Below are 23,206 nucleotides of genomic sequence, written 5' to 3' on the forward strand. Positions count from 1 at the left end.
GCCGATGCCAGAAAATCGATCGGTTTATTCATGTCAGCACAATCTGAGGTCTAGTCACATTGTAACTGTCAGTCGAGATCACAGAAAGCTGCAGAAGACTGCTACAGACGATAACAAGCACTAGTATCGAGACTATATGGCATGATTGTCGTTGAACAAGAAAAATCAACATACTGGAAGGGTACCTGTTATCGTCCTCACAAGAGCCGCGTCTGTCAAGCGCGCCGCTGAACATTAGAGCCTGGCTCTTGAGTTGAAGCAAAGACTCAAATTATCAGCTCTGCTGCAAGGTAATCTAGCACTCTAACCATGCAAAAAGACGGGGAAAAAAAGGGAAACGAGCACTTCCTGTTGTGCTTGCCGGGGCAAACGCAGGGACGCTCGGCGGGTGTTTTGAACTTTCCCTTTCTCCACAGCACCACTTGGCTTGGGCCATGACGCAGCGCCCGGCCGCTGCTGTATCTCCGATCGACCTTATCAGAGCCAAAGCGGAGTCTGTCTGGAGGCTGCCTCTAATTTGATTGATTAAACAGCTAGACAATAATACACAATTTTTGCACTGCATTCTTTGTCATTCCAGACCATTGTTTCAGTGGCTTACTACACACGTGCTTCCATTACTAATTGGGTATGCTCAAGAGGATTTGCACGAAAGGGTCGAGATAAGCTAGTAAGATGCTAGAGTGGGTATCCTGTAAACACAAACCTGCCACGACTCGTGATGTGTCACGACGACTTTTGTGCTTCTCGAAGAAGACGCAAAACATCAGACGCAAGGTAGAGACTGCCAGCAATGACCAATGGGCCGCCGTTAGCTTCGTGACAGGCCCACTCGATTGCAGCAGAGACATCGCAGCCAAATGTCTGCACTAGGCCGGTCTCTGAGATAGACTGCGCACATGAAGCCACTTCCTCAGTATCAGCCGGTTTCACCCAGGGCATCCCGTCGACAGGACCAAATGCTGTCACTGCGACTTTGTCACCAGTCCGAATGATGTTTTGAAATAGAGAGGATAGATCTTTTCCCGTTGAAGCTGCGATAACCCAAGTAACATTTTTATGCTCTGTACGTAGCTTCCGATCCACATACTGCCCAAGCACTTCCGCCGATTGAGCGTTGTGCGCGCCGTCAAGTAAGACGGGCTCTTCCCGGCTCACCAAAGGGCCCAGTGTAATCTTCTGTAAGCGGCCTGGCCACACCACGCTCGACAATTGTGGAAGAAGCATATCGACGTTGATTTCCGGACGGAATCGATCCAGTGCCAGCTTAAGTGCAGATACTGCGCAAGACATGTTGGCTTGTTGATGAGGCTGCAAGTCGAGCGTCGCGAATAGGCGGCCAAGTAATGGTGACTGGGTTTCTGGGCGGACAAAGTTCGATTCAATCCCCAGCTCCCTGATGCGTTTGTCCAATGTTCTAATTACTTCAATCGAGTTCGTGCCGTCCACCACACATGGCACTCCAGCCTTCAATATGCCCGCTTTCTCGCGTGTAATCTGCTCGATGGTATCTCCGAGTAGGGACTGATGGTCAAGTCCGATTTTCGCAATAACAGACACTAAGACATCGCTCAAGATATTCGTTGCGTCTAACCGGCCGCCCATGCCAACTTCAACTACGCCGATATCGACTCGTTCATGGTTGAAGATTTCGAAGGCCGTTGCAGTCAAAAGCTCAAATTCGCTTGCACCGATGCCGAGGGTTTGGTCTCGAAGTTTGACTCTAGCTTCGATTTGTCGAAAAAGTGACTCTTGAACAACATCCTCGCCGATTGTGATGCAATCCCATCGGTCGATTAGATGGGGGGAGGTGAAGCGACCACAGCGCACTCCGCCGGCAGACAACAGGTGAGATAGGTAGGCACTGATGGAACCTTTGCCGTTAGTTCCAGCAATATGAATGGCCTTCCATGACAGCGGAGTCTGCTGGAGGAGGCGGGATATCCGACTTAGGCCGAGCTCTATCATCCCTCAATGCACACACTGATATATAGCTGAGGAGGTGTCAAGGCTCATGGCCAGCAAGCAAGGACAGAGGCAGTTGACATGGGGAAGGTGTAGTTATCAGTTGAACCCGTCCGGTGCTCTTAACGGGAAAGTCAGCAGCTGTCGGCAAGATAATCGGAAATCGGGAAAGTGCCCGATAAGAATTTGATGCCTTAGGCGACAACTATGCAACCCCACCACATTAATCTGCAAAATGGTACAATATGTTGCAGTAGCAGCGCAGTATCACTTCGACCCTTACTTCATTGCAGTAGTCATCTATCATCAGACACGTACTCCTAGTGAAGGGTTTTTGAGTCTGTACTTTACTGTTTGTTGTCCTATCCAACATCTCCGGGCCGCGGTAAACCTCAGGTCTCCCTCCATGGCAAGCGTAACTACATAACACGCGAGTCCATAGTAGCACAATAGCCGCCGTACTGGAATATACGCGTGTGGCGATGGCGCCACACACAAGTTGTCCAGCCGCCGTTCCAACAACAAACCATTTAACCCCCAAAAAAAGCACTGAACAACCCGAGGCGCTACGGCGGGCCTCAGGCGCCAATATCGTTGCCTCCGCTTTTTTCCTTTACGAGGAAAACCAAATCTCGCCGTTTCTCCATCGACATTCGTCTTGGTCGTTGCTCCCCGCAATCTCCGTGCTACTGTGCTTACTATTAGTCTTCTGCGTCAATCTCCCTGTGCTTCTGAATGTGATAGCTTTTCTTCAATCTTCAATCGTTCTAAACGTGACTTTTTCTCCGATCCTTCTTCGCATTTACTGTAACCATGGGTATTCCGTGAGTATCTGTCTCCCCAGTTGGCCGTCAATACTTTACGCGCCCTGCTCCATTAGGCTAAAGCGCCCGGGACAATTGTGTTGACTGACTGGTTATGATATAGGATGTTCTGGGAGCCTTCCCCGACCGAAGACACGAGAAACCACGCTGCCAAAGATAGCTGCGCTGCCGCACGCTCTGCGATTCGTCGTCAGGTCAGCGTTCGCCGCCCTTCGCGCTATGGCTCTGTCCTGCGCAATGCAACTTTACGAACAATTTCCCCACGAACCCTGACAGAGGAGATTGAGCGCGAGCGGGAACGCGAGCGCGACTCGAATAACCCACAGCGCCATGGTCGCTCGCCTATCATCCCTCGGGCGCTGGCGTTAGCAGACGAGGTCGAACGCGCACGCGAGCGCGAGGCGAACGGCATACAGCGTCATGTTCGCTCGCCTCTTTCGAATGCTGCTGCCGCCGAAGATCCGTTCAACCTCACCAGTGGATTTCTAGACCCTCTACGATCTCGGAACGCACGCCGCAATGAACAACGGCGGCTTGATAACGCTCTTCAGCAAGGCCGCTCAGGTCAACAACGCCTGAGGATACCGCGCAATTCGATGACGTCCGACTTTCAGCGCCCCGCTTCTCCCGGTCTAGATACCAACAACAGGCAGGATCAGGATCACCCTCAATTCACGCCTCGCTTTGCCCCTGCAGTCGCATACCACGGGAGCGCTTCTTCACATGCGCGACGAGATGCTCTCCACCTGTCGCCCTTCCCCTTGCCTGATGGCCTGGGCCCAGATCTGTCTGCGACACTTGCTTTCCCTTCCTTGCGGCGTGTTGGTCAGCGGTCCATCAATGATGCCAGTCGTTCTAATCACGAATCACTTATAGACGGTCTAGGCGATCGCCAAAGGAGCCTCAGCCCTGATGATGACCACGCCAACGATGCATGGGAAACACTTTTGACGACGATCACGCCTGACACAAATCTCCCAAGTGCTGATTCATCGTTCAATTCAACATCAGCGCCCGGAACAAACTTTCCTGTGAACGGAGCAATGAGGAGCACCGCCGCCGGAATGCGGCCCGTTTCAAACTCAACGTACTCGGGTCCTGGAACAATGGAGATAGTTCTTGATCCATATCCAGAATACTTGAATCCATGTGACTTCCCGCCGAGTGCTACCGATTCCGAAAGCGACTCAGAATCTGAGACTTCGCATTCCCTGATTCGGCGCTACCGTGCTGTGCGTCAACTTGAGTCTTTGAGGCGAGCTGTGGATTTTCAGGGGGCCATGATACGCTCCCAGGGGACCGCAAGACGAGCACCCGAAGTTCAGTCAACTATGAGTAGCCAACCTCCGATACCCACTGTTTCGTTTGCCTTTTCCGATTCTTCTACCGACCAAGACTTGCATCAGGTTCAGGCCGTGCTGGACCGTCTCACAAGCCGGCAGGACCTTCCTGACGATTTTTGGGCGTCCGTTGGATTGTCTCGCACTTTCGGTCAGCGTGAAACTGACGAGCTAAACGAGGAGCCAAACGTCGCCGACACAATCGACGGACCGATTAGTCGTAGCTAAACAGCAGCCCCCTTCATTCGTATTTTCCCCATCTGTTTTATTTTGGTTGTGGTTGTGGAATTTTGATAGACAATACCTGTTATGCTTCACCCAAGATACCGGGCAACGCGCAGACTTCAATGGTTGAGTTTCTCTTTAGCGGGGATGATGTTTTGCTGGGCGTTAGCGGTGTGTTCTGATACTCTTTTCCATCAAGGGCGGCGGGCACCACCTGATACGGAAATAATCTTCTCCATACATACTTGTTTTGTTTTCTCTGTACTGATAACTCAGATACCTTCTATTGATGTACTCCCAATTGCTAAAAATCCATGTATGTCCTAAAGAGATTTTATAGCCATAATTATCAACAATTCGCCTGCTTAGAGAATCAGTACGCCGCCCTGAAGTTTAGGCAAGCATCCTAGAGATTAATTCCTCCCTCTTTGAGATGCTTGTGATGATTGAATTAAACCTACGACAGGACCTATTCTCAGGTAGATTATAAACTAAGTACCTTCACGGTACTCCGTACGCGATTGCTGCTCCCCTTCGACGTGACGTATCATTACTCCGGAGTAAAGGCGATAGCGAGCCCCCACTCTGACGACAAGCCCCGCAGACTTATTTATCTCAATGAATCGCCGAGCTTCCACCATTCATGCAGACCTTCATTGTCCAGCTCGCTCGCGCATTATATTGTACAGCTACCAGAGCCCCAATACAGTCTAATCAAGTCTCTTAGATCGCACTTGGGACCTCTACAATACACTCCTTAAGACAATCTCAATCTGCGACCACACGATCCTCGGCGCAAACAAACAGTTCCAACCTTTGCATGGACGGGACCACGGTTATCGGTGCATTGTCCCAATAATCCAATCTGGTCAGATTCTCGTGTGTGTGCGTGTTATTGTCTCTTGGTCCACAGATTCTATTCCATCATGGAACAACAAGTCGATCGATTAGTCGACAAGATCTGGAGTGAGTGTTACACCCCCGGAATTCCTCCCCAAGCGGACGAACAAGCGGTGTCTTTTTGTGTCCGACGAGCCCCAGAATCCTCCTCGGTAGCTAATGCCTCGAGCCACAGACAAATTCCAGTCCACACCGGATGATGCCCGACTGTTGATCGCCGTCAGTGGGATTCCCGGGTCCGGCAAGACCGAGCTGGCTACGATGATGGCCAACCGCATCAATCAACGATACTCCGCGCAACATCCAGACTCACCGCTTATCGCAACCACCGTCCCGATGGACGGCTATCACCTCACACGGGCTCAGCTAGCCGCCATGCCTGATCCTGCGTACGCGGCTGCCCGCCGCGGCGCCGCGTTCACCTTCGACGGGGAAAAGTTCCTCAGGCTCGTGCAGGCGCTGCGGGAAGAGGTTACACCCCAGACACGAAGTCTGTACGCTCCGAGTTTTGACCACGCGGTCAAGGATCCCGTGGATGACGACATCACCATCCCGGCCACCTGCCGGGTGATTTTCTTCGAGGGCAACTACCTCAGTCTGAATAAGGCACCGTGGAGCACGGCGGCGGAACTGATGGATGAGCTTTGGTTTGTGGAGGTCAACTTCGAGGTCGCTCGGAGGAGGTTGATTCGACGACACGTCAAGGCGGGCATCGCGAAGGACGAAGCCGATGCAGATAAGCGAGTAACGGAGAACGACTTGGTCAATGGGAAGGAGATCGTGGATTGCAGGATGAATCTGCAGGAAATCATTAATAGTGAATTTGACCCTGCGTGGGAGAGGTAGAGCAAGGGGTTTTTGAAGGGCATAGAACCATGATCACCAGACTGGTTAGAGGCTTATGAACTGTTCTAATCTCAATGGTGATTCGCATCACTAGATGAAAGCTTCATATACATACTTCGCTTTTTCTCTGATGTTTGCGCAATCGCGGGGTGTTGATCTCCCGTCGTCTTTTCCGATAGACTAGCTACGAATGCATTCACTGATTGTCTGGCTACTCGAGTTCTCCTGGGCCCCATGAAAGGATATATTGTAACCTAGAGCTTGCTCCATGCCGTTTTTATTTCCAACAGAGCTCAGCATGATTAGCCATAGTACGTGCGAAACAGGAACGTATATTGTGCCCACCAGAAGAGGTTCGTCAAGGGCTGTGCTTGAGCCTCATCGACAATACCGGAATGTCATTGTGTTCGGTTGATCCACAGGATAATTTCGTAGGTCAGACCAGAGCAAATCGCGGATACAAGACATGTAACATTTTGATTGGCCCATAAAACCCGAAAATAAGTACAAGAAGAATCACCTTTGCTCTGAGACTATATAGAGGGCTTTACAACAGATTAATTATGACTCAGCAGGAGGTAGTTAGAGTTGCTGTGAGATATGTATGTGGCGATTACGTCACGTCAACTGGACGTTTCCTCAATCAACTCTACATCATTTCACTATCGACTCTGAGCTCTCGAGCACTTGATTCGAGTTTCCATTGGGCAGAGGTTTCTCAAAGAACAGACTAAGCCAAGAGTGAGTTGGGGAATGGCAGCACAAAGAGGGGCCAAATGCGGGAGTATAGGCTCTGAACTTATACACGGAGGGTATACTCCATTCAAGATACTGAGCACTGTGACAATGCTATAGACTTTAGCTACTTCCTCCGATTCGACTCATCCTGTCCGCACGAAGTAACGAGGAAAGCTTGCACTATCATCCCCAAACAGCATAGTGCCTAGCTTGCCTAGCATTATGATAATCCTCACATGAAAGCTTAACTTCAAAGTCGCTATCTAGCCGCAGACAAGTACAGCGTGACTTCCTTCCAGAGAAAGTGCATTGCCCGATATGTCTTTACGGAGGTTTCACGGACATTTGCCTGCGGGCCTCAGCCCGAAGGAAGAGGAGGCTGATACCGGTGCCCGAAAGGTCTGTCTTGAAGAGCGCGAATTCCTGTCTCAAAGTCATATGTCCTTCTAAGCATTGTCTTCGTTCTTAGACAATTACAGTATGTAAATGTTATACACAAGATGCCCGTACTAGTTAGAGCAAAGAAGGGATACCGTGGCTCCGCGTACCCACAATTGCTGCGAACCCTCGATCCGCGGCTTAAGGATATATTCACCTTGCGGTCGTTCAGAAACCGAGCAACGTTCGTTAAGCGGCAATCATGATTCCTGATTGAAGCCGGCAATGGGTTCCTGGTGGTTAGCCTTACTTGTCCTAGTGGTTCCACTGCTGGCCTAAGCCCTTGCGGCAGCTAACCGTTTCAGTCTTAGTAATGTATGACCCCAGTTTTGTGGTTGATCGACGGGGACAATTCTGTAACTAGGAATGGGGGGTCGTTATTCCCTGTTGAACTTGGGGAATTCTTGACCTCTGAATTCCTCATTCTCGATGTCTTTGAGTCTCATCACCAGACACCTCAGCATCACTATCTGTCGCTTCTTCAGATCCTAACACACTCCTTTTTTCTATTTTGAATTTTGTCCCTGGAAACCACCTCCTATCCACGCCTGCTTCCCTACTAAACACGGCCTCCGTCTTCTTGAAGTATTGATAGACTGGGTGAATAGTGTTACTCCAATCACGCCTCAGATGTTGCTCTTTAAGCCCGCTTTTTGCGCTGTTTGCGCCTTTGTTTGGGCCTTCAGTAGCCTTGTCGCTGCTGTTCCAACCCGTGATTGTCTTCTGTTTGCTGTAGGGTAAGTGCGCCTAGTATGAGTAGTATCTCTGATAGTTATCGAGATTGCTGGGAAATCACGCTGGAGTACTTGCTAACAATTAAACTACAGCTCTCAATCCATTCCGGACGACCTCCAAGCTATATGTGTTACCAATGGCAAACAAATCAAGGATAAAATCTCAAACCTCTGCGGTGATGATACCAAGGTGGCTATGCAGCAGTTCTCGGACATATGTGCCTCAGCTGGATACAAAGGTGGTATGTTGGATGAGAAGTTGCCGCGCAGTCATATACTGGATCCTCTGACTTAGTGTAGTGAACGATATATTTACCATTTCTGGTGTCTCATCATCAACTGCTGTTGCCAACCCCACAAGAACCGGTTATGGCATTGTCACCCCAACCGGCTCGTCTAGCATTATATTAGTGCCCAGTTCGAGTCCAATTCCCAGCTCCAGCCCGAGCCCATCACCAAGTGGTCACCCCAGCGGGATAATTTCAGCCGGTGCGTCAGACCGTCATGTTCCTGCTGCAGCATTCGCAGCTGTTGTTTTCTTTGGAGTCGCGGCGGCACTGTAGTCTTTCTCAGCTGCTGCTGCCAACCCCGGATTCGTTGCTTCTAGTTCTCAGCCTTGTTATTATATGTTTGAACCTAAGACCTTGTACCATACTTTACCGTAGACTTGATGTACCCAAAGTATGATTTGCTTTGTATTTGTTACTCGATGGTGCAAACCAATTTTTCGGTGTCCTAAAGGGGAATTTCAAGGAACCCGATGGATGGGGACGGAGAAATCTTCTAAGCTAGCTTCCCAAAATCTTACCAAGCAGTGCGGCGGTCTAGCTTTGGTGGGTAAATTGATTAGATCGTTTGGTACAGTAGTTTATTGAAACGCGAAGCTGATTTGTAAGACCCAGTCGGCTCTTCCAAGTTAACGTGGCGTGAGAAACTCAACAACAACACGTGACTTTGGGGCGTCGCGCGTCTCCGGCAGCCGGAGCAAAAGGAACTACTAGCGCCAATGCAAGGGCCGCCCATTTAGCTCAAACACGAAAATTCGCGTTGATTTCCACCAGCAACGCGTTTGCCCCGGCGACGTCAAATATCTACCACTCTCGCTGCCCCTCCTCCCTCTTTCTCTTTCTTCTCATCCTCCACAAGCTCCTGTCTTCAGGACCATTTTTCTCTGTCTTTTTTTTTCTTTACGAAAATCATCATCTTCACGCCTCCTCACATACGATTTACTGATCTTTTCTTTCTGTAATTCCACTTTTCTTCTTATACCCTTCCTGCCATAATCTTCGATTCTACGCATTCCCCAGCCATTCCCTGTCATTCAAAATGTTTGTCTACAAGAGAGGTGAGCATTTGGCCCTACACCGTCAATCCATGGCGTCATGGATCCCTACTTTGCATTCAAATCCGCTTCGAAACGTTCCTGTTGAAGCTCGTTGCCACCCGTGTTGCAAAATTTGCTAACGACATGTTGAACCGCAGACGGACGCAAAGAACGCGTGCAGTTCGACAAGATCACCGCTCGTGTGTCGAGGCTCTGTTATGGACTCGACCCTGAGCATGTCGACGCTGCTGCTATCACCCAGAAGGTCATCTCTGGTGTCTACCAGGGTGTCACCACCGTCGAACTCGACAACCTGGTATGTGGAGGTCACTAGGTGCTTGACGATCGAGTTCTGACTTTGCTTGCAGGCCGCCGAGACTGCCGCGTACATGACCGTCACACATCCCGATTACGCTATCCTCGCTGCTCGTATAGCAGTTTCCAACCTTCACAAGCAAACCAAGAAGCAGTTCTCGCTGGTCATCTCTGACCTCTACCACTATGTCAACCCCAAAAACAACAATCCCGCACCCATGATTTCTAAGGAGACGTACGAATTAGTCATGAAACACGCAGATGAACTCAACTCGGCTATCGTTTATGACCGTGATTTCAACTACAACTTCTTCGGCTTCAAAACCCTTGAACGGTCATACCTTCTGCGCATCAATGGAAAGGTTGCAGAGCGCCCTCAGCACTTGTTGATGCGTGTGTCCGTCGGTATTCACGGCAACGACATCGAGAAGGCTATCGAGACCTACCATCTCATGTCTCAGAAGTTCTTCACGCACGCTTCCCCGACTCTGTTCAATGCTGGTACTCCTCAGCCTCAACTTGCCTCATGCTTCCTCGTCGATATGAAGGAGGATAGCATTGATGGCATCTATGACACACTCAAGACCTGCGCCATGATCTCCAAGACCGCTGGTGGTATCGGTCTAAACGTTCACCGCATTCGTGCCACCGGCTCCTATATTGGTGGAACCAACGGTACCTCTAATGGTCTGGTTCCCATGCTGCGGGTCTTCAACAACACCGCCAGATACGTTGATCAGGGAGGTAACAAGCGCCCTGGTGCTTTTGCTATCTACCTGGAGCCCTGGCACTCGGATGTCTTCGAGTTCCTGGACCTCCGCAAGAACCATGGTAAGGAGGAAGTTAGAGCTCGTGACCTGTTCTATGCTTTGTGGACCCCCGATTTGTTCATGAAGCGTGTTGAGTCCAACGGCGACTGGACTCTGTTCTGTCCTAACGAGGCTCCTGGTCTGGCCGATGTCTACGGCGACGAGTTCGATGCTCTTTATGAAAAGTGAGTTTCCTGTTTTGAGCCTACTTGCTAGCCATTTCTAACAGGATTATAGGTACGAGAAGGAAGGCCGCGGCCGCAAGACCATCAAGGCGCAGAAGCTCTGGTATGCTATTCTGGAAGCTCAGACCGAGACTGGCAACCCCTTCATGCTTTACAAGGATGCATGCAACAAGAAGAGCAACCAGAAGAACCTGGGAACCATCCGCAGCTCCAACCTTTGCACCGAGATCATTGAATACAGCGCTCCCGATGAGGTTGCTGTCTGTAACCTGGCTTCTCTTGCCCTCCCTACTTTCGTTGATGCCGCCCGCGGCGAGTACGACTTCGGCAAGCTTCATGAAGTCGTGCAGGTCTTGGTCCGTAACTTGAACAAGATCATTGACATCAACTACTACCCTGTTCCTGAGGCCAAGAAGAGCAACTTCCGCCACCGTCCCATCGCTCTTGGTGTCAACGGTCTGGCCGATGCTTTCCTCGCGTTGCGTCTGCCTTTTGACTCGGCTGAGGCTAGACAGCTCAACATTCAGATCTTTGAGACCATCTACCACGGTGCTTTGACCGCCTCCTCTGAGTTGGCTAAGCAGCACGGTCCCTACGAGACTTACGAGGGCTCTCCCGTCTCTCAGGGTATCCTCCAGTACGACATGTGGGACCGCACTCCCACTGATTTGTGGGACTGGGACGCTCTCAAGGCCAAGATTGCGCAGACTGGTGTTCGCAACAGTTTGCTGGTTGCCCCCATGCCTACTGCTAGCACTAGTCAGATCCTGGGCTTCAACGAGTGCTTCGAGCCCTACACCTCGAACATCTACTCTCGTCGTGTCCTGGCGGGTGAGTTCCAGGTGGTCAACCCTTGGTTGCTCAAGGATTTGGTTGACCTCGGTCTGTGGTCCGACAACATGAAGAACCGCATCATCGCCGACGGCGGCTCCGTCCAGAACATCCCCAACATTCCCGCCGATATCAAGGCTCTCTACAAGACTGTTTGGGAGATCTCTCAGCGCAACATCTTGCAGATGGCTGCTGACCGTGGTGCCTTCATTGACCAATCCCAATCCCTCAACATCCACTTGAAGGAGCCCACCATGGGCAAGATCACCAGCATGCACTTCGCTGGCTGGAAGATGGGTCTCAAGACTGGTATGTACTACCTGCGGACAATGGCGGCCTCGGCCCCCATCCAGTTCACGGTGGACCAGGAACAGCTCAAGGTTGAGGACACCAACGTTGCTCGTGCCAACTCCTCTTTCAAGAAGCGTGCCACCGGTGCTGCCTCCTCCACTTACTCTGCCGTGCCTCGCGGTCAGAGCCAGATCAATGGGCACAGCGAGGATGTCAACAACGGTGCTGACAGCCCCCGTGCTCTCGCTGCCGATGCCACTTCCCGTGGCAATGAGGGTGACGCGGAGGGACCTCAGGAAGAGGATTCCGAGAAGACGAGCGAGGAGCGCGAGAATGATATCTACTCCCAAGCGGTGCTTCAGTGCAGCATCGAGAACAAGGAGGCCTGCATCATGTGCCAGGGTTAAGGAAACAAACGATGAAGATTATAATGCGGTTGGCGTCTTGCTTTGGGAAATTTGTGTGTAATTATATTACGGGTTTGATGGATATGGATTTTCTTTTCTGATTACCTGCTGGGCTTTCAAATGTATTCACGGACTTTGTGATTTTCTTTTCTTGTTTGACATTGACATTGATGGCTTATGGCGATGATCTTGATATACATAGATAACAATTTATTTTCTTCTTCTCAAATTTCTACTCTCTATCTACGGTGTCTTGCATATTCACATTGGCTTCTCCATTACATTACTTATATCTTGGTCTCTGGATGATGTAACAACGAGACCCAAATTAGCCCGACATCAAGTGAATTGACTTGAGTTCACCACACCTACTCATCCGCCTTGGGCTCGCTCCACCTCAGACATTCGATCCTTCGCAGTGTCCTGAGTCCGGCCCATCATGTTGCCCGCCCGGTTCAGCATATCATTGGCCTTACCCCTGGTCTGGTCCATATAGCTTGATTATTCCCATGGCCGCTTATCATGTCCCGAGCTTAGTCCATATAGCTCTGGTTGTTGCTGTTGCTGTTGCTGTTGTTCATCATGGAGGATCCTTGACCTAGATAGATTCCCGCGACCATCAGCTTGAAACTGCTTTTCCTGGCAGCACTGGGTGGGTGACTATGCCGACTTATGGATCCGAAGATTTCTGGACTGGACTGGACTGAAAGCAGCATCCGGGGCCACTTGACGTACCTACCACTGTTGCCATGCATGTTCCGATCCCCAGGCCTCGGTCGCCTGGTTCTTGGCGTATTCCAGGTTCTCGGTGATTCGGTCCCATTTCACTCTCGGAGAATTGGGGCTGAGATATTTGGGGTGGTTGAAAAGTTTCCAGAGATCTGTTTGTTGTGAGGTTGGTCGAGAGCGAGGAGAAGAAGACTGGGAGCGAGCGATTTGATGTCTCGGATAAGAAGCGAGACCCATCAACTCTGAATATATAGGCGATGATAGCTGAGCAGCTGGTCGAAACCCAAAAAGAAAAGAGAAGCTCTAGCTCCTGATGTATGCCTCCGAAAGCAGCAGAGGAGAGGGGCCGAGATGAATGATCATAGACCGATCGTTGCGGGGGAACAATCTAGACAGCTGCTGTACAGTAGCTAGCTGCATATGACGTCCCGCGGATGGAAAGGAATTGGGTTGCTGGAGGGAAGCTTTGGTAGAAGCTTATTTTAGTGGAATTGGTCGAAGCTTGATTGTGGTCATACATCCGTGATATGTACAGTACTGGCTGTCTGCGGAAGTGCGGATATCTCTGGCGGAGATAGAACCATGGTTGGTGGTTGGTCCGGGGGGATTCTGGTGTCATTTAGGGCGGGTTGACATGGTCGACTTTTGTGTGGGGTAAGAATTATGAATGAATAAATAAATAAAATGAATTGAACTCGAGATGGATTGAAATCATTGGATTGGCTCTACTGGTAAGGACAATTGATCAATGGAGTAGAGAGGGATCCCGGAGGTTTATAGTAGATGTTGTAGGTATATCATTGATGTTGCGGCGGGGACCTCGCTTATAAGGGTAACGGCAGGGAGGAAGGAATGGATCAATGTATCTTCCTAGAGACTTATTAGAGACTTCCCAGATGTGATATCTGCGCATAATAGTGGGAATATCAGTCCCTCTCCGGTGCTTGGCTATCAAAGCGACGTTCCCGAGGATTACTTGCATGTACATACGGTGTTCATACCGTGTATTCGGACATCTCCAAGTTCTACCTTTGCATCTGGAACAGCCACGAGAATGGCATATACAGCAATGCAAGTATACAGACATACTTGACTACTCGGTCCAGCACCAGCGCATAGACAATCCCCTCCGACACCGGGTAATTCACCTGGGTACTGAATGCGCTGGCTCGATTCTCCCGGATGACCAGCCGGCCCATCGACTGCCACCGATCCTCTCCTACCGGGCCATTGATCTGCAAAGCTTGCATCTGCGCCAGGTTATTCTCGATCACTCGCTCCTTTTTCTCATAGGCATCCGTGGACTCGGTCGCCCGTTCCGCACCGCCAGCTTCCTTTCTCCCTGTCGCTCGTTGTCAGCATTCGCAACACCAAACAAAAACACCATTCTTCCAAACCCACCGGAGATCGAATGATCATCAACCAGTGCGGCAATCCTCAGCCCCCGACCTTCCCCCAGTACCTGCTGAATGTGACTATCGATCTGATGGACCACCTCCGCATGCGCCACCATGTCCTGGCCACTGGAATGCTGGATGTTGGCTACCGCCGCCTGGATCACCACCAGTAGATCGAGCCTGGACCGGGTGATATGGCCCACGAGCCGCTGCGCCAGGTTCTCCATCGTTGCCAGCTGCGGGGAGATATCCGCGATACTCAGGTCGTCGGGCTTGCTATGACTGGGTTGTGCTATGTTCCCGGGCTGTCGGCGAGCTTCATGGTCGTAGTAATTCCGCAGGGGACAGGCGTGCTCCTTCTGGGACTTGAAGACGTCGTGTATCTGCTCAATGATGCTGCTCGAGGTCTCGAGGAGGGTCAAGATCGCTGCTGCGACTTCGAGCCCGGACTGCGGCACTTTTTGCTTGCCTTTAGCGGCGATGTGCTGGGATTGGGGGTTCTGCGGCAGGGGGCAAGGCAATCACCATTGTTTCCATCTCAATCGCAAGTCCCACTTTCGATCAAAGGAGCGTGAGATCATATGCGTGTCTCTGTATCGTCGCGGTGAGTGGATACCCGGGATGGAAGGGGATCTATGTATATCATTTACCACGGCAGTGCGGCGTGCGACCTGATCCTACATATAGCTCAGCTGGAGACCGCACCTTCTAACACATATTCGACTACACTGGCAACGTAATAGCATTTCCGCGCAGACAGTTCTCTTCATTGGCATATGGAGTTATGTGCTAGTACGGAGACGGGCGCTTAAAAGAGCATGAGTCCGTGCTACCTAATAGTCCAGTGCTCTAATATAACCTGGGCGCTTCGACGCAAAAACAACCAAGCTACAGAACCCCCGCGCATCACGCTAGCTTACGACAGCATTGTCTCTTTGAATAACCAATTAACATATCAGACTTCGTGTCAATGATCTGAGCCTGGCCCACGTGTATTCGGTTGCAAACGCGAATGTATCCCGCCATGGTTTAACTGGAGAAGAGTGGACGGCCAGAGAAACCTACTAAGAATGCTTAGCTTCAGCGGAGCCAGAAAAAGTGGTGCGCATCTAGTCGGTATTGTGGCAGAAAGAAACTCATCTCAAAGGCCGTACTGAGATCTCAGGTGCAGCTGATCAGTCGCCCACCACCTCAATTCTCCGTTCTTGACTTGGATACTTTGAACACTCCGCTTTCGTATGGCCTTCTACCCCGGAGCTGGGAATTGCGACTTGCTACTCACAATCCGAATATACCCCCCCACCCCCCCCCATTCATATTTCGGCAACCATAACCCAATTTTACGCTCTCGCGCACATCTAGACTATGTAACTGGGTAGTATATATGCGGCACAAACATAGCATGTCGCAGTTTCCTTGAAAGCTGCAATTTCTACTACAAACCTCGGAGCCAACAAAAGAAAGACAACATGAAGTACGTCAACAATCAAAAGAAAGTACTCTGCATCAACACTGCCACTTCCTGCGTTGGGCAAGGATCCATCCGTAGGAGGGCCCTCACCAAGCCCCAACGTTGGTATCATCCCGCAAGCGAGATCCTCACGGGGGGCCAACTTTCACAATTCCATCCCACTAACCTTGGCCTGCCATGGAATGGGCCGGGCCGTGGTCCACCGAGGTGTTCGTTTCCCATTGAAAGGGTGCGAAAATCGAGCGTGATGCCTGTGTAGCCCTTCTCCTCTAGTGCTGGGTGAAACAATGCTGATGGCATCCAATGGGGATATTTGAATCATCCCGTCTCTCGGTTGGATGGATATCCCTGGTTGTCAGATGGAAACATAACTCACATCAGACAACAGCTCTGGGTTCATCAGCACCTAAGCTAACTTCCTCTAAGTCCCCGGATCCGATGCTGAGACAGCTGTTGGTCATACGTGCGCAGGTACGGGCTTGTGGGCAGCAGCTGCTGAAAGGATAGCTTAAGGATTCAGCGGGTTTTCCCGCTTGGTGGTGGACAGACCAGCCAACAGCTATTGCTCTGGTCCATGTGTTGGCACTAGGCTGTTCAGGAGCTCCTTCGAAGCTGTCCAAGTTGGGTGAGGGATCGAGATCGAAATGATGAAAAGGAGCTAAGCTCATCCCTCAGGACGAGATGGTCAGGTACCATCTAACCCAATTCCTGGAGGTATGAGAAAGGGAGGGGGTCGGTTGTAGCATCTTGTGGGGGCTAGTCGTTTGAGCTCCCGTTTGAGCGGTGTTGGATGGATGAATAATGATGATGATGGCGATGAAGCGGATGTACAGTGGCATACTGTACAGTACCTACGCACATAACACAGAAGCGAGGTACCCCATACTTTTACTGCAAACAGGGCTACGCTGTCGTTCAGGGACAAAGAAACCTGACCGGATGATCCCACGATCCCAAGAAAATCGCCCCGCCCTAAGCGAGGAGACCGCCCGCCGGGCAGATGGACAGACAGCCGGGGAATGCGGAAGAGGTTGACCATGCTGCAGTTTCACCGTCTCTCGGGTCGGAGGAATTGTGCGGTGTGAATGACTACCGGGGGTGAATCGATAGAATATGCTCCGATGGGGTGGGGGAGGGAGGAGGGATGGTGTGAGGGGGCGCCTAGAATGCTCTGCAGATGCGATACATGTCATGGGCGGAGGCAGGCTTGATGTCACTGTGCAGGTTTCTGGATTGTTGACTCTCAATTGATCGGTAGGATCGGATAGATATGTACTGTACATTGTAGACACTGTAGAGTAGCTGTAGGATTCATACCTACTGAGTATGTACAGTAGATAACTACTAGGTAAGAATGCAATGGTTGACTAAGGATATTGACCGGTCGGGATCAGAGATCAATCAGGGATCAGGGTCTGGACCGAGCGCTGGGTGTTTGTGTGTGTTCAACCCGTTGACTCCATCAGCCCATGTGGCGTCTCAGAACTCCATTGCCAAGTTTCGTATTCCCACACACACACAAACACACAAACAATGGACTACCCACTGAACATGAAAGAATTAAAAGGATTCCCCTCAATGGATGATTACATCAACACTTTCCTTGTTCACCGGTCTAGATCGGCTGAATCTGGCAAGATTCAACAGAAAGGCGACTGCATCCCCTCCAATCGGCCTTGCTGGAAGGCCCGACACAACAGAAAATCTTCGTAGTGGGGCAGAGACGAGGGCGAAAAAGCACTCAGAAGAGGGGAAGATGCAAGCCCTGGACAGATGAAATCATGAAAGTCCCCCCTCCGAGAAGAGGGGAAAGCATCCGCAATTGGACTCATCTAGCCGCCTTAGTGGTCGCGTTGCCCGCCCTCACTGGCTGCGCGCTGCGATGGAGTCCCCAAGACTCGGAGGGTCGCGGACACGTCGACACCGCACGGTCGACTCCTCCATAGGCTACGTTCCTGAGATGGTGAAATCTACCAGGATCCATCCATGGTGTTTTCGCCACCAAGTGGGAGGAGGAGGAAGAGGAGGAAGAGAAAAAAGTTTAGTTGTGAAAGACAGGATTTGAAAGAGGTCGATTGAAGAGGGTGTCTCAAATGATACGTTCGGGGGACGATGTGTCGGACGAATGTTTGTTCTTTTCTTTTCTTAGATGTTTTTTTTATTTTTATTTCATGTTTAATTTTTTTTTTTTTTCTCTTTGAAGTCTTTTGACTGAGGCTCACCCAAATAATTTGTGCATGCCGTCCCGTCAGGCACCGTTTCTAGTCAATCGGATGTGGCTTGTGGCTGAGTGGGATTTATTGGTCTTGGACTCTTGGTAATGAGAAGGGGAAAGGGAGGGAGGGAATGAACTCAAGGGGGAGCCATCACAATAAAATGATCAAAATGGCCGATCGATGCCGCCCTGGGCCTCGGACGGGCCCTGGTGCCTGCAGAGAAGAAGAAAGAAGACGAAGAATACGGGCCAGGTACAAGCCACAGCACCGGAAAGTCAATGGAGACCTAACAAATGCGGCGACCAGTCAGCACACTTAGTCGCCCTCCAAACCCGCTTGGCTGAGACACCGGCGCCAATCGAGGGTCCGCCAATCAGTCGATCAGTCGGCATTCAGGAACGCGCTGAATGACTGTACAGTTCATGTCGTTCTTATTTCCTCCTAAAAGGTCCAATACGAGGCGTAGCCATCGGGAAAACACATGCTGATGAGGTGGCAGACGAGGAGTTATTGGTAGACGGGGAAGAGGGGGGAAAAGAGGGGAAGAGTGAATAGTAGATCCCCTAGGAGAGACGGTGAGGAGAAGTGGGTAAAGGCATGGAGAGTAAGACCGACCGACCGACCGACCGACAGACAGACGGAGTACGAGTACAGTATTCCGGACTGTACTGAGTGGTAGGACAGTTCCTGAATCCTGAGGTACCGTTCAGTACCTGAGGACGAGGGGGAGGTTCCGCAGTTACCAGAAGTGTGGGTTTGACTTTTGACTGGTTCCGTGCCTGACCAGTTGATCGGGGCGTTCACGAGCTGGGCTGCTGCAGTGGGTCTCCGTCCAGCCTGCGGGGGCCTGAACTCGGGCCAATCCTTTCTGTTGGTTGGTGGTTTGACTGGGGTTGTCTCTGCCAGGGACAACGCTTGTTATGGATGATTGGCAGTACACTCAGGGCTCTCTCCCTCAAAGGTGAACTCACCTGGGTTAGCTCCTTTTTTCCCCCTTCACATTTTATACTTTTCACTATGACGAGTACGTATAATGTTCACTCTTATAATTTCAATTCAATAAATAAAATCTTTTTTTTTCAAAAAAAAAATGGTTTAAAGTAAAAAATCGTTTTATTGTAGCCGAACACTAGTGCACTAACACCAGTCCGATTTCCTTAGATGGTCCCGGCCCTGACTGTCAGTCCCTCCTCCGTCCCCCTCCATCCATACTTTATAAAGGGCTGCCCCTCTCGGTCTCTCCTCTCCTTCATTTCTCGCTCCTCAACCAGCAGCGTCTGTCGTTCCTTCTTTCACACCCACACTCCCTTGGGTTCGCTTTGCTATCGTACTGCAGTGCAGTCAGTCAGTCAGTCCTTATCTTCGAGATCCTCCAATTCCTCTGTCGACCAGAGTCAGCCAGTCCTTCGTCTAGATAGACATCCCCTCAAGCAAGCAACCAAGCAAGCAACCCGCTTTCTAGACTCAAAAAAAAATCAACCAGATACCCCTCGTCAAACTCCACGAATCAAAAAGCAATGGCTCCCATCACCAAGTCTCTTGCCCTGGTTGGCTCCCTGCTTGCGGCTTTCGCCTCGGCCGCCCCCGTCGACAAGCGCGACCAGGTTGTTGAGATCGAGACCGTCACCTCTGTTGTCTGGACCACTGTCGACGTGACCACCACCGTCACTGTCGAGCCTACTGCCACCAACGACGCTGTGAACAAGGTCGCCGATTACACCCAGGCGCACCACAGCTCTCACCACAGCTCCCACACTACTTCCACGACTGCTGGATGGGAACAGCCCGTCTGGACCGCCCCCGCCGTGCCCTCTTTCACCTGGACCCCCGAGGTTCCGCAGTGGACCACCAGCGTTGCTACTTCGACCACTGAGCAGTGGCACGCCACCACCACTTCCTCCACCACTTCCACGACCTCGGCCTGGACCACCACCACCACCTCTTCTTCTACTTCCACCTCCACCACCGCTGCTGCTGCTGCCGCTACCACCAGCGCTAGCTCCTCCAGCTCCGGCTCCAGCTCCTCCGGCGTCTGCTCCGAGTCCTCGCCCTGCAGTGGAGACATCACCTACTACGAGGTCGGTCTGGGATCCTGCGGTGAGACCAACACCGACAGCGAGCACGTCCTGGCCCTGTCCCACACCATCATGCAGAAGAGCTACTGTGGCAAGACGGTGACCATCAACTACGGCGGCAAGACCGCCACCGGTACCATCGTCGACACCTGCATGGGTTGTGCCGAGGGTTCCATCGATCTGTCCTCGTCGCTGTTCCTCGAGTTGGCCGAACTGGGTGCCGGCCGTGTCAGCGGTGTTGACTGGTACATCCAGTAGATGTGTGAAGAGAAGGAAATGTGATTTACGGATAGAATGATTACCCTGCTACCATTTTTTTTTTTTCGTGTGCATATCTTTTTTCTTTAGATATCTGGGAGATTGGAACGAACCCGTCGCGGCGCGATGGCCTGAATAGATTGCATTCTTTCTTCATCCTGTCTTTGATTCAAGTAAAGCGAGTAACTGGGAAAAGTGGGTGGTCGGTCCTCCTTCATCGGGGAATCGACTCGTAGCAAACTCGGCAAGTCAACGGCAAGCACTGCACCCAATACGTACTCCACTACTCACTCTACCATGCCCCTCCCACCGTGTGTAGTAGTCTACCTTGCACGATTACAACAACTTTCAGTACCTACTCCATCATCCACCGCCCCACCCAGGCAACGCCATCCCCATGACCGCGCGTGGTGAGAAAACTCCCCGGATAGCCCTCCCCTCCCACTCCTCGCCCTCGCAGTTGTCCGGCCGACCCCTCATGTAGCAGATTTCCCGCCTCCGACACATACCCCGTGACACGGCTTCACCCAGCTGCAGCGCGTGCGTCGCGCCCACCACTCCTCGAACAGCGTCTCATTCCCGGCCATGCGCACCGTCAGCTCATCCCAGAACGCCGGGGAGAGCCCGTCCTCCTCCGTGTCGGTACCGTAGGCCTCGCGCGCCGAGTAGTACTTCTTCCATGTCAGCTTTGCTCCGCCTTGGGCTGGGTGGTGATGTCCATCAGCATCGTTATCATCGACATCGTGACCATGAAACAGTCCGGCAGACGAGGCAGCCCCTGCCCCCTAGGGTTCGCAGTCACGTAGACCGTATGATCCACGACCTCCCAGGTAGCGGGATCGACGACGTAGAGCCGGAAGGCCGGACGGCCGCGCTCGGAGGTGAGGCTGGGGGTGATGTTGTATTTGATGGCTACGGCCCCGCGGCTGGCATTGCTGCTGCAGTTTGAGGCGTTATTGGGGCTAAGGTAACGGTAGTACACCTGGAAGAGATCCAGATGGCGGTGTCCGGAGAAGATGGCGGCGATGGTGGCGCGGAAGCGCTCGATGGTCTGATTCAGGGCGCGGGCGTAGCAGGGCAGCATGTGGGAGTTGCCCGGGGGCACGTGCGTGAGGAGCCAGACGCGCTGGTGGTGGCGTTCGGCCTGGTGGAGCTCGGTGGTGAGCCATGCGAATTGGGAGAGGGGGTCCGGGGGGGGGGTTGGGGAGGGTCGTGTAGCTGAGGATGTTGAGGCGGTAGTAGAGGAGGCTGCTGAGGGAGATTATCTTGAGAGGTGGGACGTTTGGGGGGTTTTGGTTTGGTGGGGGTGCTGGTGCAGGATGCTGTAGTTGCCGTGGTTCTTGGGTTGGGGGATTGGTGATGGTAGGCTCGGTTGGAGGGAGAGGCGGTTCGACCAGTAGGCGAAGAGGTCGTAGGCCCATTGCGGCGTCAGACTCGAGAATGGCGTGGAAGGGACTGGGTAGATGTTGATCGGGAAGGTGTCGTGGTTGCCGATGGCCAGATAGACGGGTCCCTAGCGGGTGAGGGTCTGCAGGGCTGTATACGTGGTGTTGTAGTCGGCTTCATCGGGCGCGCGACTGGTGAGCCAGAAATCGTGGGGGACGACGTCTCCGGTGGATAAGGCGAAGGCAAGCGGAGGCTGAAGGCCCTGCAGGACGGACAATAGACTGTCAGTTAGGAGGCGAATGGGAGGATCGCACCGAGGATTGCCCCAGTCACTGCAGGGGAAGAGCGTGCTGTTGGGCGCATCATCCGCTGTAAAAGGCTGGCAGCACATGGGTTTCGAGCAGACATAGCTGGCTCCCGCCGTGTAGAAGCGGTCAACGTGCGTGTCGCTGAAATGGGCCACGCGAATGGTTCGATTTTTGCCATCCCTTATATTATTGTTGACGCTCCTCGTGATGGGCTGGTTCGGCGGCTCGGGTGGTAGAGTCAGATTGAAATCGATCTCAGGCCACGGACACAAGCGACCCAAGCTGGCGCACATCAACCGACTGGTCACGGATTCAATCTGTAGCTGTTCGGGGATGTGAAAGACGCTGGGCGCTTGGGCGGCCGCGGTGCCCTGGCACACATCGGCATCGGCAATCTGGACTCGGCGATTTAGAGTGACAACGAGACAAAGACATGATCGATCTGCCTTGGCCTGCGTGCGCACCTCCTCCAAGACTGCTCTCAGAACATCCGGGCCCCGACGCGCCACGGCCTTCAATGTGCCTAACAGGATCTGCAACCAATATCAATCCATGGCCAGTCAATCATCTCGGCTAGCGTTCCGCTCACCTCGCAGGTTGCACACGTCACAGCCTGCTGCAGCTCCCCCCAGACTCGGTCAACCCAGCAATCGTGATCCTGACAGACAGCTAGATCCGTCAGTAGGGTCCCAAGGATTATCGCAGTGTTAATAGTGAAGAGAGGGCCGAGCCGTTATCTAAAAAGGGAGATTGAAGACCCATGATCGGTTCTTTATACAAGAGTTGCTTCTGCAGGAGTGTTCATATGCCCCGAGCTTGGGCTCGAAATGGCTGATATAACCCATAATAGAGGCTATGGGACCATGTGATAGCAACAAGACCACCGAAGCGGAAGATCCTGGTTGATGAGGAGAGCACTAGCAGTGGTGGTCATGTTAGGGCTGTAGATGTTGTCAACTTGTCATCCGATGGCAGCAAAGATTGCGGGGGATAAAAGACCTCGCTAAACAAATCAAGCAATGGCCCCCATTAACAATAGTACTGATGTAGTATAGTGCACAAATAAATCTGGAGACCAAATGAGGATCCCCATGCAGACAATCTATCACACCGTACTATTAAACATTAAAGAGCCGATCGCCCAGGAACAAATTCCTACTGCGGATAATGATAACGGGTCCGTCTATGTAAGAG

The 23,206-nt window shown here is 51.9% G+C and overlaps 10 protein-coding genes across 10 annotated transcripts; 6 read left to right on the forward strand and 4 right to left on the reverse strand.

Annotated features, from left to right (window-relative positions):
- Positions 1–489: 489 nt before the first annotated feature.
- Positions 490–2,308, reverse strand: ASPACDRAFT_115550 (dihydrofolate synthase). The gene has a single exon (XM_020195907.1). It carries the CDS (start codon positions 1,966–1,968, stop codon positions 727–729), a length of 1,242 nt encoding a protein of 413 aa, XP_020058863.1. The 5' UTR covers positions 1,969–2,308; the 3' UTR covers positions 490–726.
- A 351-nt stretch (positions 2,309–2,659) lies between these two features.
- Positions 2,660–4,577, forward strand: ASPACDRAFT_76922 (uncharacterized protein). The gene is made up of 2 exons (XM_020204826.1): positions 2,660–2,789; positions 2,893–4,577. The coding sequence occupies exons 1-2, from the start codon at positions 2,779–2,781 to the stop codon at positions 4,355–4,357; spliced, it is 1,476 nt and encodes a 491-aa protein (XP_020058864.1). The 5' UTR covers positions 2,660–2,778; the 3' UTR covers positions 4,358–4,577.
- A 393-nt stretch (positions 4,578–4,970) lies between these two features.
- ASPACDRAFT_115552 (kinase-related protein) lies at positions 4,971–6,318 on the forward strand. The gene is made up of 2 exons (XM_020195908.1): positions 4,971–5,320; positions 5,430–6,318. The coding sequence occupies exons 1-2, from the start codon at positions 5,281–5,283 to the stop codon at positions 6,098–6,100; spliced, it is 711 nt and encodes a 236-aa protein (XP_020058865.1). The 5' UTR covers positions 4,971–5,280; the 3' UTR covers positions 6,101–6,318.
- A 1,588-nt stretch (positions 6,319–7,906) lies between these two features.
- Positions 7,907–8,573, forward strand: ASPACDRAFT_58834 (putative GPI anchored cell wall protein; the record flags this gene model as incomplete). The annotated part of the gene is made up of 3 exons (XM_020203392.1): positions 7,907–8,013; positions 8,104–8,252; positions 8,311–8,573. The coding sequence occupies 3 exons, from the start codon at positions 7,907–7,909 to the stop codon at positions 8,571–8,573; spliced, it is 519 nt and encodes a 172-aa protein (XP_020058866.1).
- Positions 8,574–9,202: 629 nt separating this feature from the next.
- On the forward strand, positions 9,203–12,390 carry ASPACDRAFT_76924 (ribonucleotide-diphosphate reductase subunit RNR1). The gene is made up of 4 exons (XM_020204827.1): positions 9,203–9,355; positions 9,493–9,650; positions 9,703–10,643; positions 10,696–12,390. The coding sequence occupies exons 1-4, from the start codon at positions 9,337–9,339 to the stop codon at positions 12,170–12,172; spliced, it is 2,595 nt and encodes an 864-aa protein (XP_020058867.1). The 5' UTR covers positions 9,203–9,336; the 3' UTR covers positions 12,173–12,390.
- A 1,536-nt stretch (positions 12,391–13,926) lies between these two features.
- Positions 13,927–15,324, reverse strand: ASPACDRAFT_41356 (uncharacterized protein; the record flags this gene model as incomplete). Its single annotated transcript, XM_020200926.1, has 3 exons — positions 13,927–14,243; positions 14,303–14,798; positions 15,307–15,324. 3 exons carry the CDS (start codon positions 15,322–15,324, stop codon positions 13,927–13,929), a joined length of 831 nt encoding a protein of 276 aa, XP_020058868.1.
- A 2,189-nt stretch (positions 15,325–17,513) lies between these two features.
- ASPACDRAFT_115557 (uncharacterized protein) lies at positions 17,514–17,991 on the forward strand. Its single transcript, XM_020195909.1, has one exon. The coding sequence runs from the start codon at positions 17,551–17,553 to the stop codon at positions 17,713–17,715; it is 165 nt and encodes a 54-aa protein (XP_020058869.1). The 5' UTR covers positions 17,514–17,550; the 3' UTR covers positions 17,716–17,991.
- A 1,261-nt stretch (positions 17,992–19,252) lies between these two features.
- On the forward strand, positions 19,253–20,466 carry ASPACDRAFT_76926 (RlpA-like double-psi beta-barrel domain-containing protein). Its single transcript, XM_020204828.1, has one exon. It carries the CDS (start codon positions 19,503–19,505, stop codon positions 20,316–20,318), a length of 816 nt encoding a protein of 271 aa, XP_020058870.1. The 5' UTR covers positions 19,253–19,502; the 3' UTR covers positions 20,319–20,466.
- Positions 20,467–20,794: 328 nt separating this feature from the next.
- ASPACDRAFT_41358 (uncharacterized protein) lies at positions 20,795–21,402 on the reverse strand (the record flags this gene model as incomplete). The annotated part of the gene is made up of 2 exons (XM_020200927.1): positions 20,795–21,021; positions 21,087–21,402. 2 exons carry the CDS (start codon positions 21,400–21,402, stop codon positions 20,795–20,797), a joined length of 543 nt encoding a protein of 180 aa, XP_020058871.1.
- Positions 21,403–21,627: 225 nt separating this feature from the next.
- On the reverse strand, positions 21,628–22,212 carry ASPACDRAFT_76927 (uncharacterized protein). Its single transcript, XM_020204829.1, has one exon. The coding sequence runs from the start codon at positions 22,093–22,095 to the stop codon at positions 21,832–21,834; it is 264 nt and encodes an 87-aa protein (XP_020058872.1). The 5' UTR covers positions 22,096–22,212; the 3' UTR covers positions 21,628–21,831.
- Positions 22,213–23,206: the final 994 nt, after the last annotated feature.

The sequence above is a fragment of the Aspergillus aculeatus genome (genome assembly GCF_001890905.1).
Source record: "Aspergillus aculeatus ATCC 16872 unplaced genomic scaffold ASPACscaffold_4, whole genome shotgun sequence".
NCBI classification, from domain to species: Eukaryota; Fungi; Ascomycota; class Eurotiomycetes; order Eurotiales; family Aspergillaceae; genus Aspergillus; species Aspergillus aculeatus.

Coding starts and splice junctions, on each gene's coding strand:
- ASPACDRAFT_115557 (XM_020195909.1), top strand. CDS start 17,551: ATGAAAGTCCCCCCTCCGAGAAGAGGGGAAAGCATCCGCAATTGGACT.
- ASPACDRAFT_76924 (XM_020204827.1), top strand. Junction 9,651..9,702: donor CCGTCGAACTCGACAACCTG/GTATGTGGAGGT, acceptor CTTTGCTTGCAG/GCCGCCGAGACTGCCGCGTA. Junction 10,644..10,695: donor TTCGATGCTCTTTATGAAAA/GTGAGTTTCCTG, acceptor ACAGGATTATAG/GTACGAGAAGGAAGGCCGCG.
- ASPACDRAFT_115550 (XM_020195907.1), bottom strand. CDS start 1,968: ATGATAGAGCTCGGCCTAAGTCGGATATCCCGCCTCCTCCAGCAGACT.
- ASPACDRAFT_115552 (XM_020195908.1), top strand. CDS start 5,281: ATGGAACAACAAGTCGATCGATTAGTCGACAAGATCTGGA. Junction 5,321..5,429: donor ATTAGTCGACAAGATCTGGA/GTGAGTGTTACA, acceptor CTCGAGCCACAG/ACAAATTCCAGTCCACACCG.
- ASPACDRAFT_76926 (XM_020204828.1), top strand. CDS start 19,503: ATGGCTCCCATCACCAAGTCTCTTGCCCTGGTTGGCTCCCTGCTTGCG.
- ASPACDRAFT_76927 (XM_020204829.1), bottom strand. CDS start 22,095: ATGTGCTGCCAGCCTTTTACAGCGGATGATGCGCCCAACAGCACGCTC.